General features: G+C 40.5%; 2 protein-coding genes across 2 annotated transcripts in view; one reads left to right on the plus strand and one right to left on the minus strand.

Moving 5' to 3' along the window:
- Nucleotides 1–7,529, plus strand: part of DLD (dihydrolipoamide dehydrogenase) — a 12,586-nt gene extending 5,057 nt beyond the window's left edge. The window contains exons 5-14 of the mRNA XM_009996786.1: nucleotides 1–66; nucleotides 370–470; nucleotides 807–950; nucleotides 1,115–1,216; nucleotides 2,325–2,515; nucleotides 3,871–4,041; nucleotides 4,441–4,630; nucleotides 4,998–5,135; nucleotides 6,821–6,910; nucleotides 7,016–7,529. Of these exons, the coding sequence (XP_009995088.1) occupies nucleotides 1–66; nucleotides 370–470; nucleotides 807–950; nucleotides 1,115–1,216; nucleotides 2,325–2,515; nucleotides 3,871–4,041; nucleotides 4,441–4,630; nucleotides 4,998–5,135; nucleotides 6,821–6,910; nucleotides 7,016–7,081 (1,259 nt within the window). The 3' untranslated portion in view covers nucleotides 7,082–7,529. The remainder of the gene's footprint in view (nucleotides 67–369; nucleotides 471–806; nucleotides 951–1,114; nucleotides 1,217–2,324; nucleotides 2,516–3,870; nucleotides 4,042–4,440; nucleotides 4,631–4,997; nucleotides 5,136–6,820; nucleotides 6,911–7,015) is intronic.
- A 2,434-nt stretch (nucleotides 7,530–9,963) lies between these two features.
- LAMB1 (laminin, beta 1) overlaps nucleotides 9,964–18,796 on the minus strand; it is a 41,639-nt gene continuing 32,806 nt past the window's right edge. Inside the window, exons 24-31 of the mRNA XM_009996777.1 lie at nucleotides 17,499–17,740; nucleotides 15,447–15,650; nucleotides 14,925–15,069; nucleotides 13,979–14,186; nucleotides 13,621–13,762; nucleotides 12,617–12,793; nucleotides 11,256–11,415; nucleotides 9,964–10,400 (exon numbers count right to left, since the gene is read on the minus strand). Of these exons, the coding sequence (XP_009995079.1) occupies nucleotides 10,264–10,400; nucleotides 11,256–11,415; nucleotides 12,617–12,793; nucleotides 13,621–13,762; nucleotides 13,979–14,186; nucleotides 14,925–15,069; nucleotides 15,447–15,650; nucleotides 17,499–17,740 (1,415 nt within the window). The 3' untranslated portion in view covers nucleotides 9,964–10,263. The remainder of the gene's footprint in view (nucleotides 10,401–11,255; nucleotides 11,416–12,616; nucleotides 12,794–13,620; nucleotides 13,763–13,978; nucleotides 14,187–14,924; nucleotides 15,070–15,446; nucleotides 15,651–17,498; nucleotides 17,741–18,796) is intronic.

Genomic DNA, 18,796 nt, shown 5'->3' on the forward strand with positions numbered 1-18,796 from the left:
TGCTGAACAACTCACATCTGTATCACTTGGCCCATGGGAAGGATTTCGCTAATAGAGGAATCGAAAGTGAGTATGAAGAGCAACTAGTCTCTGCATGGTAGCGCAAAGGGTTTCTGCCAGCAGGAAAATTTAATAATTCAAACCAGGCTACTATAGTTTTCTGGTGAGTAAACTTCTTAGATTTGTAATTTATATCCTTTATCTGTCAGTTGGAGAGTTAAGGGTGTGTCTGCTCCTCGAGTCATGGGTAGACAAGCATTTAGTGGGGCCGTTTGACACATCTTACTCTGTCAGAGCTGTTGAGTGGTGTTTAGGTTGGCTTCTTTACATAAAAACACTGACATGCTTGACAGGCTTTTTTAACCTTAGTTTCAGGAATTCGCTTGAATTTAGAGAAGATGATGGAACAGAAGAGTGGTGCAGTGAAGGCCTTAACAGGTGGAATTGCTCATTTATTTAAACAAAACAAGGTTAGTTTGGGTTACAAACTGAGTTATATCCATGATTTTTTTCTGATCTGACTTTTTTGCTTTTTACGTTTTCCTATTCTTGCCACATAAAGTAATTTGAGTGACTGATTTGGCAAGGGCAGAATTTGAGTGCTTCTCTTCTAGAAAATTCTTAAATTAACAGTTCCTCTATTCTTAATCTATTTTAAAGAAAATAATACACTTACTTTGAGATTTGTACCAGGTGGGGATGCAAAGGTACATATAAGCAGCTTCTCTAAAGCATCAGTGCGATTCAGATTAAATGGAACATAAAAGTAATAATAACATGAATTTCCTGTGTTCTAATTTCTAAAGGTTGTACACGTGTCTGGGTTTGGAAAAATAACTGGCAAAAACCAAGTCACTGCAACCAAAGGAGATGGCAGCACACAAGTTATCAATACAAAGAACATACTTATAGCCACAGGCTCAGAAGTTGCTCCCTTCCCTGGAATAACTGTATGTATTTTAAACCTTAATGGTGCTTTATTTCAATATGTTATATCCGCATGAGTTAACACGTAATATTTTTTTGCATCTGATTGCACTTCACCTTATGTGTATTATTATATGCAATATGTGAGAGATTGTAAAGCTCCTTTTGTGGATTTCTTTGTCATTAGATTGATGAAGATAATATCGTGTCATCCACTGGTGCACTGTCACTGAAGAAAGTTCCTGAAAAGATGGTTGTCATTGGTGCAGGAGTCATTGGTGTGGAACTGGTGAGAAGATAGTTGAATCTCTTGGTTTTATAAAGGCACAAGGTGTCATTTTCTGTGCCATATTTCATCGTGTTGCTGTGATTTAACAGTTGAGTGACTTGTAATGAAACTGTTGAGACTTCATAGCCTGGTAGCTCCCTTTGCTACAGAAAAGCTGGGATAAGTACTTGTAGGATCAGTACTCCTGCAGCTGGTTAGTTAGGCAGGGAAATGAGAGGAACAAATCAGGGTTGTTTGGGGGTTTTTTGAGGGAGCTAGGGTGTGTTACTTTTCACTGAGGTTTGTACCTGCTCTACGTATAGATGAGAGAACTTCCTTTTAAAAAAAATTTTTAAGGGAAGTTCATTTTAAGCCAGGATAAATTCTTGTCTGTAGCAGTTAATTCAAGTCAATTTTTAAGGTGATAGAATTGTAGACATTCTGTCTATCAACCAAAGGAGCAAAGACTTAGTATTTCATTTTGGTCCAAATCCTTTTGCCTCATTTGTTCTTCAGAAAGAATGTATATTTGCTGATCTTGCATCTGTGTGAACACTTGCACATCTGACTGTTAAGCAGAGAAAGAGCAAGTGAAAAACTGTGTTGGGTGGATGTGCGTAACTGCAGCTAAATAGGGTGTATATGGGTTTTATTGGTGAAGCTGATAGTGGTTATGGTTGTAAATACATAATGAAGCAGCTAGTGGTTCCATTTCATTGCATAACAGTTCCTTCATGAGGTGCTGTTTTGATTTATTTTGTAGTGGTATTAGAACACCAGGAGCAGTTTCCTTTATTTTTTTCTGAGCTACATCCAAATTCTTTTTATTCTTAATATTTCTGTATGTATAACCTAAGACATAGCTAATTTTTTTTTTTGTTGTTAGCTATTTCTTCAAAAGCTTAATTCTGTGAATTTAATCATTGAAGTTTTGGGTATGGAAACAACCAGTGTAAATAATTTTTTGTGGAAGGGCTGGGGAAAATGGGACTTACTTTATTTATCAGTAAAAACTGATCAATTTGCCATTATCTGTTGTCCTCTTTTGAAAAGTTAGTCTGGTAAATATTAAAGAAATCCCACCTGTGCTTTCAAAATCTCTTCTTACCTCTTTTTTTTGTGACTGCAGGGTTCAGTTTGGCAGCGCCTCGGTGCAGATGTGACAGCTGTGGAGTTCATGGGCCATGTTGGTGGAATGGGAATTGACATGGAGATCTCTAAAAACTTCCAGCGTATTCTTCAGAAACAGGGATTTAAGTTTAAGCTGAACACCAAAGTTACTGGTGCTACCAAGAAACCAGATGGAAAAATTGATGTAGCGTAAGTGCTTAACATAAAGCTAAAGGAATGCCAGATATATTCTTCCTTCCAGTCCATCAAACCTATTTAAAAATACAGTCTGATACTGTTGTTTAAACAGGAAAAAAAGTATTTAGGATGAAATGTACTTCTTTACTGAAACTTAAACTTTATCCTGAAGTGCAGCTTAGAGAGCTCATAATTTTGTATTTATTGAGTCTGGGATTGCTTGTACAGGAGAGGTTCTATTGACTTGAGTTGAAGGTGTACTAATCTAAACCCAGAGTTGTTCTAGTGAGATCAACAGTAAAAACAGAAATCTAAGTAATAATTTTCATGGATCCTGTTTGCTTCTGGTATACTTAATGTAAATATCATGGTTGTTCATAGAGTAATTTTCAAGCCATTAATTCTTGGCTGCTTACTGGAAGGGTTTTTTTTGTCCATACATCCTCTTGTCTCAGAATAAGTGTGGCAGAAATCTTATTGCTTTTGAGCAGAAATGAATGAAAACTACTCCAGAATGTCTTTTAATGGCCACACTCAGGCCTTTTGAAGTCAATGATGAACAGTCAATATAGAAACACAAAAAGCAAATCTGCTTTGTAAAGGTAGGTATGCACTACTTTTTAAATGTATTGTCTGTGCAGGAACTGTAGTTGGAGTTTTAAGACAGTGCTTAATACTACTTAACAAAAGTGATCTTAAATGTTTTTTCATTGTAATCTTAATATTGCGACTTGTGTTTGCCATATGTGGGGATAGTCTGTACCTCACTGTAGTAAAGATCCTAGATTGGGGTTTCTTAACATACTGTGCTGATGCTGGTTGGGTCTCTTGCAGTCAGTTTCAACACTTATAGTTTCCTTCTGGTTCAGGAGAGTGCTTTTGAAACACAATTCCTAGTTACCCTCACTTTCCATGGCTTTGGTTCTTGAGCCCTCGGAGCAGATGAAGAGAACTTGTTCTGGGTGCCGTTAAACACAAAGATGCCCTTGAGGGCTGCACCTGATGCAGAGCAACTGCTAACAGGTGTTTGGCTCTTGGGCCACAGGAAAGCTCGCTTGGAATGCACAGCCTTGCCCCCCTTGAAACACAGATGGTTTGGATGTTGAGTACTTGGCACCAATTATTTTGCTGGACAGATTTGATCTATTGGATCATGCTACTTGGATATATACCCTGAGTATCTAAGAGTTAACAAATGTAGTGAAAGATATGATCCCTCCCTCTTCAACTCTTGCAAGGAAGAAGTGTGGCGCAGGCTGAATGTGTTTGTAGTGCTGGATCCAGGCAGCAGGTCACTGTCTGGATCCAGCTGGTTACTAGTCAGAGAAATAAAGGTTACAGCTTTTTTCCTACTTATTTTTCTGTAGTGTTGAAGCAGCTGCTGGTGGCAAGGCAGAAGTAATAACCTGTGATGTGCTCCTGGTTTGCATCGGTAGGCGTCCTTTTACCAAAAATTTAGGTCTTGAGGATATTGGAATTGAACTTGATAAGAAGGGGAGAATACCAGTCAATAACAGGTTCCAAACCAAAATTCCAAAGTAAGTAAGACAATATTTGTAACTTTTTTTAAAGCAAAACTCCTTGTTTTTTCAAGTTTAACCCCCTAAAGCACTTTTTTTTTGCTTTAATTGCGGAATGTAGCTTTATTTTCTGAAAGGAAAACTCATTACTTCTTTTTATTTCAGTGACTAAAGATCTTGGTCAACCTCTGAAGTTATGTAATTTACAAGTCACTGTTTCATGTTGCTCATACTTCTTTAAGTGTGGTCATTCTATTGAAACTGCTCTTCTAAACTTTGCATTGCTTTTGAAATATAGCATTTTAATCTGTTTTAGAGTTTTTAATAACATGTTTTAAACTGACTATTGTATAAGGTAGCCTAGGTGTGCTAGGATTTTTTTAAACAGTGTCTCATTCTGTTTCATTGGTCTGATAGCATCTATGCTATTGGTGATGTAGTTGCTGGACCTATGCTGGCCCACAAAGCTGAGGATGAAGGGATTATCTGTGTGGAAGGGATGGCTGGGGGAGCAGTGCACATCGACTATAACTGTGTACCCTCTGTGATATACACCCACCCTGAAGTGGCCTGGGTTGGCAAATCAGAAGAACAGCTGAAAGAAGAGGTACTGTGTGTTCTCAGACAAAAACTGTTTTTCCACCTTGGGTGTGGTTTCATTGCCTCATAGTTTATCTGGCTACTTTTTACAGGAGAATTTCTGCATCTGAATTTGTTGCTCAGGCTGTATGATTTAATGATTGCCTCCTGCATGCCACTCTCCCAAGGAATAGGGTCATATTTACTGACTTACGTTCCTTATGTTAATATTGTTATTTGCTTATGAATCTTTATACCCCGTTTGGTGGTTGTTCTTAGGCACTGCTCTGTGTGTGTCTTGCCTTTTATTTTTCTATTGCATCTGGTTTTGTATTTAGCAAATTGTCTGTGTTGTTACATTGTTCTTGTTGGTCATGAATGCATCTGTTTTGTAGGGTGTAGAATACAAAGTTGGAAAATTTCCATTTGCTGCGAACAGTAGAGCAAAGACAAATGCTGACACAGATGGCATGGTGAAGATACTTAGTCAGAAATCAACAGACAGGATGCTGGGTGCCCACATCTTAGGCCCAGTAAGTACTGTGCATTGTGCTGCTGTCTTGGCCTTGTAAAGATATTTTATTTAGTGTTGCAAAATAGTTGTCAAGTGAGAAGTGCTTGTAAAAATAAAGAAGATTTGAGTCCATCATAGTTACTCTCTTTTACTGTTCTCTCTGCAGACCTGCCCTCCTCTCTGTTTTCTGTTACTTTACTCTTAGACCCAGCATTTTATTTTTCCCTAGAATTGCTAGGGTTCAGTGTTTTATCTGAACAGTTTTTTGTTTGATTGGTTGGGGTTTTCTTATGAATACTGCCAAATACTAAAGAGAAAAACAGGAATTGTTGACTTAGGTTCTGGAAGTTGAGGGAGTTAAACAGACATTTTTTACTATTTCATAGGTGTTCTTTCTCCCCCCATGAATTTCAGACTTCAGCAAACCTTTCGCTGCAGTCACCGAATCTGGAGGCACTAACTTACAGTAATGGGATTTAAAATCCTTTGTAAAAGTTCTAAGTCAGAAAACTGTATTTTGGAAAAGTGCCACTTTCCACTGTCCTGCAGTCTGAAGTTAGATCCTGATCTCTGTTTTGTTTACCTTAGCTTTAAATAATATTTAGGGAAAAAAAATGTAAGCAGAAACATTTCCATGCATCTTTTTATACAGCTTTCTTTAGAAGAAACACTGAAACTGCTCTCTGTTTTCCTGGAGAGGAAATTTTATTCTTATGAACTGATACACTGTCAGCACTGGTGGACAGGCTTTTTGTTTCTTCATCCAATTCTCATAATTTATGATGGGAATAAGACTTTATCCTGGTTTTCTCTCTCACAGAGTGGTCAGGGTTGGAAGGGACCTCTAGACATCATCTAGTCCAACCTCCCTGCTAGAGCAGGGTCACCTACGGTAGATTACACAGGAACACGTCCAGATGGGTTTTGAATGTCTCCAGAGATGGTGACTCCACAACCTCTGGGCAGCCTGTTCCAGTGCTCTGTTACTCTCACAGTAAAGTTTTGCCTCATGTTTAACTTGAAGCTCCTGTGCCATTGCTCATTGTCCTGTCTTTGGGCACTGTGGAAAAGAGACTGGACGCATCTTCCTGACACCTGCCCTTGAGATACTTATAAGTACTTAGAGGAAGCCCAGTTTAGGTTAATCTGTGTGAGATGGTAATTTCCTGCATCAAAAAGAGCGGGGGGTAAATATTAAAATTACAGATCTGAACATTAAAAATTGGAATAGATTTCACTCTTTTATTTTTGATGCCTCAAGGAAAGGTTTACTGGGTAAATACACATAAATACAATTCATGTTAAAAAAAATGAGGATGCGCTTGTTGATCTAGTTACTAGCTATTTAACTTCTCAGGAGGGCATTGAAGTTTTGGGTATGTTTTCAGCAGTGATAATGTACAGTAGCTTTGATCAGAATGTATTATGTGATCAGTGTCTTGTGGTGCAAAAATGCCCCAAATCTTGCTCAGCTCTCTTTAATAAGAAAAACAAATATTGAGAATTATCTTTAGACTTCCACTAGGCTTGAGCAGTCACCTAAGAGATACCTGTGCCTGACATGAGAACACAGCTGAAGTGCTGGTTATAATACAGGGTTTTGGGGAGGGTTGTAGATTTGTCTTTGCAAGCTATGAGTGACTCAGAAGAACCTGGGCAACTGCATAAAGGTTTGTGCTAATGGCAAATAACATTAAATTACAGGGTGCTGGTGAAATGGTGAACGAAGCTGCCCTTGCTATGGAATATGGAGCCTCATGTGAAGATATAGCCAGAGTTTGCCATGCCCATCCAGTAAGTCTTTTCTAACCAGACTGTTGAACACCAAGCTTACACAGACATGTTGTAATTACATGTAAATATTAATGACTTGTACCTTTTTGTGTTTGCTCTCTACAGACAGTGTCAGAAGCCTTCAGGGAAGCAAACCTAGCAGCATCTTTTGGCAAAGCTATCAACTTCTAAAATGAAAGAGCAGGTCTTGTACATGTATAGTACATCTCTGAAAGTGGACTGTGGGCCCTTATGGAAGGCGGAGTCTGAGGATTTTAGGACTGAATTAATTGAATATCTTCATCGTAAACATTGAGTATTTAAACAAGTGTAGTTTGGAACAAGCAGAATTATCCAGTCACTGTAAATTAAATACTTAAGATTACATTTATTTACATGGTGAATGTTGCAGAAAAACAGCCTGACAGAACTCTTCTTCAAAACCAAACATTTTGCTGTTGCATGGGGTTATCAGGTGTGCTGGTCAAAACTCCGGAGAAGTGTGCAGCATAACTGCTGTTTTCTTATTTGAGGTAGTGATAGACAAAGCCAGCTGAATGCTGGCACTTACAATGCCACTGGCACTTAAAATGCCACTGTCACTTCCGCACAAAAATGTGTTTCCTTCTGAAGGGATTAACTTTCTTACATACAAGTACCAAAATTTGTTTTGACCTAGTAGTGCTAGGATTTTGGGAGAAGGGGGGCTCCTATAGTTCAATTAAAACTCTATTTACTTTTTAAAGAGAAAACTACTCTGTGTGTGTGTGTGATTCTCCACACATCATGTTTTCATATTGAAAACTCGTTGGGAAAAATCAAGTGCTGACAGAGAAATGAAAGACTGAAAAAAAATCAATGCTAACAAATCTTTTTTTATTATTTTTTTGAAGCTTCCATTGTCCAACTCTCTTAAACCTGAAATGCTACAACTGGGTAGTGGAGCAGGGGTTGCTGTTTAGTGCTATGATGTGAGGGTTGTTCTGCACCTTCCACACACAAGGGCTGCAGTGTCAGCTCTCCACACTGTTTCAGCATACTTCTGTTTTCTATTTTGTGCTCTCTTTGTGTCTCTTCTGTAGCAAGAGAGCCTAATAAATATTTAACATGGCTAGAGGATCTTCTTGGGTTTTGTTTGCTGATGGGTCCTGCTACTCCTTTTAGTATCTAGGTTGTATTGGATACATAATGAAACTCAGAAACAGCATCTTTGGGAGATCTCTTGTGTGTATAGAGAATGTGCCTGATTCCAGTAGTTCATTTTTAGGTTCTGTTTTACAAGATGCTGTTTCTTTTTCTTTGCTAGGCTCGTCTGCCTTGAATATCACCCTAATACCTACTGGTTTTGTGTGTCCTTTTTTGTAACACCAATAGCATGAAGGGTGAGATACGTGCATTCAGAAAATGGTGCAAAAACTACTTGGTTTTGTGTATAGACAAGATGCTTGTACCCTGACTTTGTTCAGAATTTAAGTATTGATCCAGTATTCCTACTGAGTGATGGAAATACATGCCAATGTTAGCATTTTATTAAGATACCAGTTAATCAGCAATCACCACTGATAGTCTTTTTTTTTTTTTTTTTTTTTTTTGTGGGGGTTTTTTAACTCCTGTTTTGAGTTTAGATGGGGTTAAACCACAACAGCTCATTGAAGTTACCACGAGGCTATGAGATGATGTAGATGATCTGTGAATTTGAGTAAGTGAATTAATGGGGATCTCCTTTCAGGTGTTGGTAGGAAGTTGCTGAGGGGAAAGCAAAAGGGAGACAACAGTGGGGGAAGAAAAACTTTGTTCTTCTGATGTAGGCATTTCATTATTATCACTTCTACCTGCTGCAGGCAAATGCTATTAAGCATTAATTTGTAAATTCTAGAAGCTCTGCTCTTGCAGAAACAGCTTTGTGTCCACTGCCCTCTGCCTCCCTCAATAGTTATGGCAAATCTTAGTGCAGTTCAGCCATGGGTTTCATCAGTGACAAATTCTCATTTTGTTCCTGTTAAATGAAGTTTAGAAAGTCAGGAAACTTTTAATCAGTAATAATACTACTAAACTTACACTGAAACATAGTGTCCCAGACAGTTGAAAATAAAATTCAAGGTCCCAAGGTTGTTTCTCTGTTGTTACTTCTCTCACCATTGTTCTGTTCAACTGTACAAAGAGTTTTTGGAAAGCAAGAGTAAGATGAGCTACTGAGCCACCTGTCGGTGGTCTGATAGCAGTGAAGTCTGAAGGCTGTAAAGTTTGCAGATTGTGTTTTTAACAGCTGCTAAGTGTACTGGCACTGAAACAGTGTGCAATGCTGGTATGGTAATCCCTACTATGGACTTTTTGCTCTGGCTTTTGTAACCTGTGCAGCATAAGGTATATTTATTGAACCATACTGCTCTTCAGTTTGCTTAGGTGGTGATATATTTTGCCATAGTTGTTCTTAATTTTTGCTGATGTTAGGCAAAGTAGGATAAGGTGCTGATCAAAGTACATACACAGATGTATTCCTTAGGTCAGTTAGCAGTCAGGATGTTTAAAAGCATGTTGCAGTTTTGGATGCAAATTTGTTAGCTAATGAACGTTGCAAACTGATTTGCACAGTGCAATTGTCTGAAGCTGCACTGTTCTGCATGACTTGGAACTGAAGTTTGGTGAACTGGATGTTACTCCTGCACTTTGAAAAAAGTCTTATGTTTTCAATGCAAACTGTACTTGGAGAGCAATGTCTGTGTAGTTAACTGATTCACATGAAGTGCTCTGTGAACTGTAGTTCCTTTTTCTGAGAGGCTCGATCCTCCAAGCTTGGGTTATCACATAAATTTGGTGCTTGAAATATGAACCATACTCTCCCCTTCAGTGCTGACCTCTGTTTCCCCTTCACATATCAAGTGTTTCATAATCAGTGACATGAAACCAGCATTAAGCCTAAAGGGCTGCCATGCATAGGGTAAATCATCCTTTTTGAGTATTCTAGCCCAAATACTGGCTAACCACACATGGATGGGATTTCTTCCATTCATTCGTAATTTTGTTCTGAGTGACCAGCCTGTATTTCATACTAATTGCAGCCCTTATTTAAAATGACATAGTTGGAGCCAAGATTTTATTAGATCTCTAACCAGTTTAAAAACAAGACTTGCTAAAGGATTAATTGATTTACTATTTCAGCTACTGAAAATACGAAGGAACTTAGTGAGTCATACTAGGTACATACAGTGATACAAAATTACTGTTTATTTCCAACATCAAAAAGTTACTTGTCTTTGGTTCTGTGACTTGAGAGTCAGTGTAAAACCTGTTCACTTTATCAGGTCTTAGTGTAATGTCAGAACTAGTGTAATACTTGTAAACCCATCCTGAACACAGGCATTTCCTGCTCCCATTTATAAGCAAGTGCTATAGACAGCAACCTTCTGGCTGATTGTCTGTAAGAGGGAGCGAACTGTCTCTTCCAGCTCCACCAACTGCTTGGCTTTGTCTTCCAGAACTTTTTGATTGTTTTCGTAAGTATTTTCCAAGTCTGTCAGCAAAAGAGGAGAAAAAACAGTTTAATTAGGAGTGCTTTAGCACAGTAAAATATAAATAATTATTGTTAGGGATAAACTACTATTCAAATTGTTTTTATTGCAGAAGAAAATATCATTAGGAAAAAAAAAGCAAAGGCTGGAATGGCACCTTTTTTGTTTCCTTAGCATTGAAACATACAGCAACAAGGAAGTAATTTTCCGTAAGTGGAAATCCAAAAGTATACTTTGATTCATGTTGAAAGTAATTGTTGTTCCCTGCTGTACAGTGGCTTTTACAGAACAGTGAATTGTTTTGGCTTGTTATGCTCAAGACTATTCAGTGAGTCACTGTAACTGTGCAGGAACAGCTAAGAAGAATGAGTTCCTGGCCTGGCAAAAACAGAAGGAAAACTTAGCTTCCTCCCCAGTACCTCCCCATTTCAGTCAATTTTAATTGGCAATGGGAAATGTTACATTAATGTGTAAACTGCAACTGATGTATCCTGATTACTTTTCATTTTAAGGGTTTTTCAGGGAGGGGTAGCGGGAGTATGGTTTGAAGATGCAGGTCTTGCTTGAGTGGGTTAGTCCTCATCTTAAGCTCAGGAGCTGTGTTCCTTGCCTGTAGTGGTTCTTGGAGCAGTGATAGGTGCCATACCAGAAGTTTGTATCACTTAAGTTTCAGCTTTTTTTCTAGAACTCTTTGATTCCAAAGATTATGTTTTGTCCATAAAAATGCAGACAGTGAAGATTCAGTAACAAAGAATTAACTTCAATTTTTTTCCTTAATGCTGGTGAACAGTTGTTTTAACAGCATGACACTGTTTCATATTTTAAGATTACAACGTACCTCTTCATAGCAGCCTTACCTTTGAGTAGCTGGAGTTTGCTGTTTGCTTGAGCCAGTAAGGCTTTAGCTTCATCTTGCAACATGCCAGCTTTCCTCCTAGCATCAGCCGACTCTTCTGTCTTCTTGGCTATGAGATCTTCCACGGTTTTATACTTGTCGTTCAGCTCGGTATTGAGGACCTGTTGTTCCAGATTGAAGCACAAGATGGAGCTCATTCAAAAGACATCGCAGCGGCAGTTTGCAATCTTTACTAACGGCGTGCAAGAAGAGCCTAATTAGCTCAGGTAACAAAAGCAGAAACAGTGTTGGGATATTTCCCTCTTAATAGTAAAGACTTTAAGAGCTGAGGTGAAGCCTCATCAGCTGCCTTTTTGCAGATCTGTGGCTGTTTTATGGTTTTAATTCTGACACTTGGCATGGATTTACGGGATTTGGTTACACAGTTCTGTAACTAATGGAAGCCATGGCCCCTAGCAGAGCTGGGAATGGGCACTGCTGCATATGGCAAGGAATGGGCAGCGTTGATGGTTGAATGCTTGGGTTTGGGGGGGAATGCCCTTGTTGTCCTTACAGGAATGGGAACAGCTGCCTCATTTGCATAGTTGAAGGTTGTGGAGAAGTTGAAAGGTTGGTTTCTCAGCTGTGCTATTAAGAAGTCTGGTGACCCAGCTGAATTCAACCAATAAGTGAACAAGCAGCAGCAGTGCAGGAAGTCTCTTGTGTTTACTTGACAGCCACCTGAAATACTACTTAGTGTTTGGTAAGAATTGATTTGATGGATAATACATCTCTCCTGGCAGAAAATGCCTCTCTGGAGGCCAATGGGCTAACTATAGACAACAGAGCAGAGCAATGAAACTTCCTTTGGCAGATTGGTCCGTTGTTTTGTTAATGAGCATTCTTTTGCTATTACGAAGGTGTGTAAGCAGACATTGGGAGCAATGCCATAAGGTCACAGAGCAAACTTTGCACTAAGCTAATTATTTTTCTTGTAGCTTGATTCTGTATATGCCAAATTCTTGGTTGTTGGTCCTACACCTACCATAGAACCATGAATCCTCTGTGGGGGGGGTGAAAATTACTAGTTCTGTGGCAGAGACTAAAGCTGAGAGACAGAAGAATCTGAGAGTGTGACAGCATGACAGGCTTCCTGCAGATATTTTAGAATCTGAAAACTTCCCAGTGCTTCCTTCTCTCTGTATCTGGTACCTAGTAACTGAAGAGCAGGTATCTTTGGAAAGTGTATTAAGAGCCTTTTTTTTTTTAATTGTCCCCAGTACTCGATCAATAAATGAAAAGGATTATGTGTTCACTAACATTCCTTTAGCCAAACCCGGGGTTAGTGATTGGCTCTCTTAGCATCTTTCCTGAGCTTCTCACCTTTTTAACTTCTTCAGCATTTTGTTTTGCACTAACGATTCTTTCTTCTATATTGTCCACATTCGCTGTATTTGTAGCAGCCTTTTGCTTCAGGTCTTCGACGCTCCTCTCTAGTGCAAACAGACGTAAGGTAGCATTGTTCAGTGTTTCTTCAGATGCTGCATTTTCAGATTCGATCTAAGAAAGAGGGACAACAGTTATGTTTTCAAAAGACAGTTAATGTAATAGTAAGCTTTCTAAACAAGCCCTGATCAACCCATGTCCATAGAGCTTACATTAAAAAGTGTTTTTGTTTTGTTACAAATCGCCAATTGTGGTCAGGATGAACAGCCCACTGCTTGAAGATGGGGTACGTACGGGGCAGGAAAAGCCTTAAGGAATGTAATTTAAAAATACCTGATTGTGTTACACATGTAAGAGTTACTTAATCCACAGGAAAAACTAAACTTGACTCCGTCATTTAGTAATGGACTTGTGAAGCTGCATATCTTCTAAGCTGGCCAAGCTTCATGGGTATAGACAGGACTATAGGTCTTATGAGGGCTGAGATGAAGCCTAAAAATACATTATCTGACAAGACTACAGCAATTAGCACTTTGCAGCATTCGTTTCTTTTAGCCTGGTGCTGCAGTGGTGGATGACACTGACAGCATGGCTATGCCAGTACACCAACTGTGTGGTGACAGCTGTGACTTGCCAGAGATCCTGGCACACTTGCTGTGTCAGAAGGCTATGATCCTGCTCATCTAACTCGAGAGTGCAGGATATGGAGTCAGGAAAGCCTTCTGGGTAGTTGCTGGTTGTTTTTTTTCAGAGCAAATGGTTCCCTAGCATCTGTCATACTAACTCAAAAGTTTATATGAGGGCAAGAATGGTTTAGATTAATTGTAAGTGCAGTCTGTGATTTGCTGTACCCAAGAGCCTTCCCTAGACAAGCTTACATCGGTTTCTAAGTGTCAGACTTGGTGCTGTTTCTGTATCTTAAATACTCATAAAGAACTCACCGAGGTCAGCAGGTCTTGAGTTCCTTTAATGTCTTCATCAGCTTGTTTGATGGCTTTTTCAGCTGCATTTTGAGCTTTTTCAGCTTCTTCCAGTGCTGCTTTCACCATGTCTGCAGTGACTTTAACATCTGTTGCACCTTTGCTGTGGAGCAAAACTATGTTAATGCTAAAAAGCTTTCACTTGGAACTGGAAAAGGAACTAGTTACACACTGTAAAGGGCCATTTTTGCCCCTTTGTGAAGGAATGAGAGTCTGCACTGGGCTAAGTTAAACTCTGTGTTTTCAGACAGAATGAAATTAAAGTCTCATTCAAGCTACTGGTGATGGAAATCAGCTAATCCAGAGCAGAGTTGCATACCTTGCTTTCTTAGCTTCCTCCAGTAGCATTTCTGCTCTGGCAATGTCTCCAGCACTCTGCTGCAGAATGACCTCAACATCAGAAAGGCTTTCTACACGCTCACGAATATCTTCTGTCAGGGCTTGCAGCTGCTGGGGAGTGCTTGGCATCTCCATGTTCAGCACTTCATTAGCCACCGCCTCGATGCTATCCAGGTCAGCACTGTCTTCTAGTAGATGGACACACAGGGCAAAGATGTTAGTAAAAGCTTCCCCCTGTCAAATCTCAGTACTCAAATTCTTGTCCAACTGCTCCCGTAAATAGAAAAAATAATGGGAAAAAATTCCTCTCCCAGGTTTACAGAAAATGAAGGTGTTAAAACTGCTTCCTTAGTGTGAAACTTCCCTCTCAGGAGAAGCACAGCAGACATGTAGGCCCTGCTGGCATAGCTCTCTTGGAAGCCATTTGAAGATCTTGGTGATTAGCTACACCATGCTGGGGCTGGGGAAGCAAAAGCCCACAGAAAACAAAGCCAAGACCTGCATATAAATGTATTTGTGCTAACAGTACACTCAGTCTTATGCAAACAGAGAAGGAATGGGGTGGCTGTGCTGCTGCTTGTTAGCTAACAAGGCCCACATTTAACCTCTACCTGCTTTCTTACAGAGATAAACTCAATTTCTGACTTTCCTCCCATTTAATAGCACCTTGTCTTTCTAGCCAGAACTTATGAACACACTTGGCAAGCTACAGCAGTACAACAGCCTCAGCTGCAATGAACACAGCAACATGTCACTTTCCTATTGTCTTTGTTTTCTCTTGTTTCCAGATTTCATCATACAAACCACATCTGGCTGAACAAGGGAGGGGGACACAACTGTGGCATTACTCCTTAGAGGATGATTCAGAGCTAAATATAGTTTTAACAAACCTAGAATTAAATAGAATGTAAATGTAAGGTTTTTACGCATTAGGAAGTCTCTAATCTGTTTAATCAGATTTCTCAGGTCTTCATTGCTTCTGTCCACTTGTTCTTTCGTAGCATTGGTTTTGAGCAAAACTTCTTGTGCGTTTTGTTTTGCTTCATCAGCTCTCTGTTTTGCCTCAGAAACCTGAAGAGAGGAAAATAGGTTTGATTGTGTATTTGGTTATGCTTTAAAGCCCGTTTAAAAAAAAAACAAAATTCAGTTGGAGTCAGAGGTAATATTAATGAAAAATGCTTTTTCTCATAAAACTCACAGAACACTTTTAAAAGCTGGCCATGATCCACACCCCCAGTGCTAGTTTAAACAACTCAGGGTAATGTTTGGTTATCCATGAAGCTTCACTTTAACAAGCTCCCTATCTGAGGATCTTTGCAAGCATGAAGTTACACAACTGCAAAGAAGTATCTTGAAGTAAACCAGGCACATACTTTGTCAATTGCTGCCTAAACTTGTGTTGCAACTAAAATTTATTTTAATATCTAACAACTGCTTTGTTGTGTTACCATTCTGGAGAGTTGCTCAACTTCTGCTAATGCACTGAGGATGTCTCTGTCAAAGTCCATGGCTTTCTGCCAGGCGCTGTGAGCTACAGTCACCAGCCCGTCGCAGCCAGGTCCCCCACACTTCCTCTTGCCTTCAGCTGTTCGACAGTTCAAGCCGCCACACTCGGACTCGGCACAGGAGGCTCCTGCAGGAGTGCCACAGGTCTGCAGGGACAGGGGAAACAGTCACAGCTTGCTCTGCATTCCTGAGCTGTGAGGGGGATGCTGCTCTGCCACGACAGAAACACCCTGTTGTTTTTGACCCTTACGGTAGCACCCCAAGTACCACAGGGAAGGAAGATGAAGCAGAGCTGCGAGCTGGAGATGGTTCCTGCAGCAGATCCACACCAGCATGACTTTAATCTCTTCTGTGCCACCTAGCTGCCTTTAAGCTTTGGTTGCAAGCTGAAAGCTACCCCTTTCTGTACCGCTTTTGTTTGTAATCAGTCTTCAGTACTGCTGGAGGAAAACTAAGCCATCATAAGAAGCTATTTGATAAAGTGTTTGCTGCAGGGAAGTATCTCTTCCTTTACTCTAATGTCCTAGAAACTGAAATGCTCCAACTTGAACAGGAAACTTTTTTTCATCTCCCTTAAAAAGGTGTCCCATTCCCTTCCACCAAGTATTTGGTCTGATTTCATCATTCCAGAACACCTTCCAATTTGTGAATTTTGTCAAGTATGTCTTCCTATAGAAAATTTCATAGTAGGCTTTTCTTTTAAAGCAAAACTTATTTGAATCAGCAACATTGTACTGAGAATTATCCACTACTTGGACAGTTGTTTGAACAATGAAATTTCTCAGGAGTCATTTCAGCCAGAGGGAAAACTGGAAAATTCCTCATTCTTGTGTTGTTCTTTTTCCCTTTAGCTGAAGTACAGTCACTAACCAATGTACTTAACTGACATACTTTGCAGCCAAAAAACCTCTCTGGGAAAACCCAGGGGCTGTGCCAAGTTAGCTGCAGCTGTCTCCTGTGAAGTGCAAATGAGTCTCTCTTACCTGTTTGGCATGCAACCCAGCAGTAGCTAGAAAGCAAAGAGAATTTTTTTTCTTTGTGTCCCATGACTACACCTCCAAGCAACTCAGCGTTTATGGCCTTGATAAACATCTACCCAAGATTTTCAGTCCTCAAGAACAGTTAGGCAGGAATGTAGGGGAAAGGAATCTAAACAAAGATGTTTCTTTCTTGCCTCCCGAAAAAAAAAGGAGGGCTGGGGGAGTCGGGAGGGATGATTGTAGTTGTAAAGGACAGGGGACAATTCGGTGTGTGAAGAACTCATCCTCTAACACTGGCCTGGCCTGCCCAGGGTTGTTAATGAGCAGTCCCCTGCAGCCTGCCTTCACACCAGATTGTTCTCTGAATGCAGCTGGCTGACTTCAAAGAAAAGCTGAGGGAACACCCAGCCTCTCCCAAGAAAAAAAGCCACCCTTGATCATATTTACAGATGAACAGGCAGCTTCAACAGAGAAAATGCCCTTTTGACTCCAGCTGCCTTTAAAGTTCTGCTTTGTCTCAAGCAGGAGGACCAGAGCTCAGGGATGCCGAGGAGGGCAGCCTGTTGGCTCAAGTAGAAGTGCTGCCTGGCTGGGCACGCCATGTACCCTTTAGAGACGGAAAAAGGAAGAGAGAAGCCTAGGGAGAGCAAGCACATGAACTGAGGCCAGGCTTAAGAGGATGGTGCTCAGCCCAGCAGACTCACTATGCTTTTCTGCATGTGGAGCTCCATTCACAGCAAAGGGTGTTGGGCTAGAGTTAGGGTGATGCTTTCTCATGGCTGGTAAGGGTAGGAGGGAGACTAATCTGAAAGGTCAGTAGGTGTTAAGAGGTCACTGATTAAACATCCCTGTTCTAACCCACAAAATACCCCACCATGCAAGAAATATGCACTTTTCGTGCACAAGTATGTCACACTGTCAAGCTCTAAACAGTTCCTCTGCAGCCGCCACTTCTTCACAAACGCAAGTTTGGTTTTGCTACAGGTTTTATACCAGCAATTCTCAGCTGTGTACCTTCTCAGCCACTTCAGAGAGATCCAGGCTCTGCAGCTTGCCTGCCAGTTCATCCAGAAGGCGTGACTGCTCCTCTTGCTTAGCCTTGAACTGGGCCTCCTTCTCGTTGATTAAGTCTTCCACTTCCTGCCGCGTTTGTGCTGACAGCTCCACGGCGCTACCAGGGTGAACAGTGGAGGCATTGACCCTCTCCTCTGCCTCCAAGGACATCTGGAAGTACTTGGTGATACTATCCAAGGCTCCTGCAGAAATCAGAGGGAGCTGTTCAGAAATCTGTTCAGTAATTTATGTTATGGAGGTTGACTGATGACACATCAGGGCTAGCAATGTGACTATCAAGGTAAAGGCAACACTTGCACTTGGTGCCACTGCAAGGATGACAGAACTTGGCCTGTTATGGGGAGGGGAAAAAAATGGTCATTTTTTTTTCTTGGTTGACAAATGTCAAGTTCACTGGATTTTGAAGCTGTCTTTCTCTGACCCTAGTGACTGAATTCTGCTTGTCCTGAGGGCAAAAGGAGATCAGCTTTTTAGGTTTATAGGGCAACAGTTTGTTTGCTAAGAATTTACTTATCCTTTTAGTTCTTGTTGCTTGCCCTAGGATGTCTGGCCTATGGAATCACTGCTTGGAAACTGGTCAGAACTTTCCTATGAAACAACTGCTTGATGAAATGTGCTGATTTCAGGAACTCTTAGTTTTGGACAACTTCTGGGGAGGCCTGGAGCAGGAGTAAGGGACCCCATGGGGGTGGCCACAATGCACCTCAGGACAGTTTTCTTCTGCAGAATGCCATGGATCAGGTACTGCCCTGTTCTACATCCTACTTGCCTCACTCTGTGAAATCCCATGTTCACTGGAAACAATCTCAGACTTTATGAGAAGTAGGAAATTAAAAAAAATAAATAAATCCTTTATTTCAAATTGGAATGAAGTCAGCTTTCAAAATTTCCAAACAATTTGGTAACGTTCCTCTTCCTCCAGCAAATTTCTTTCCTGCCCCACTTCAGTGTGCCCACGGGCATGGGAGGCTTGGGTGGCTCTGAAGGACTGAGCCCTTACAGAGTGCTCTTAGGCACCAAGACCCAGGTAGTTTTTCCAACCAAAACCAGCAGTTTTAACAGACTGGGGAAAGCGAGGGAGATGTCCAGATGTATCCTGGAATCTGCTGCACTTTCAGCTGTTGCATCTCATCTGAAATGTATTAATCAAGAGCCTTTGAGTCAACTCTGTGACCCAAGAACTTGAGCTGGCTTCACAACGTGTGGAGGAAGAGGGAGGGGGTAAAACAAAATTCCTG

This window comes from Chaetura pelagica, unplaced genomic scaffold (assembly GCF_000747805.2).
Source record: "Chaetura pelagica isolate M959 unplaced genomic scaffold, ChaPel_1.0 scaffold534, whole genome shotgun sequence".
Taxonomy (NCBI): domain Eukaryota; kingdom Metazoa; phylum Chordata; class Aves; order Apodiformes; family Apodidae; genus Chaetura; species Chaetura pelagica.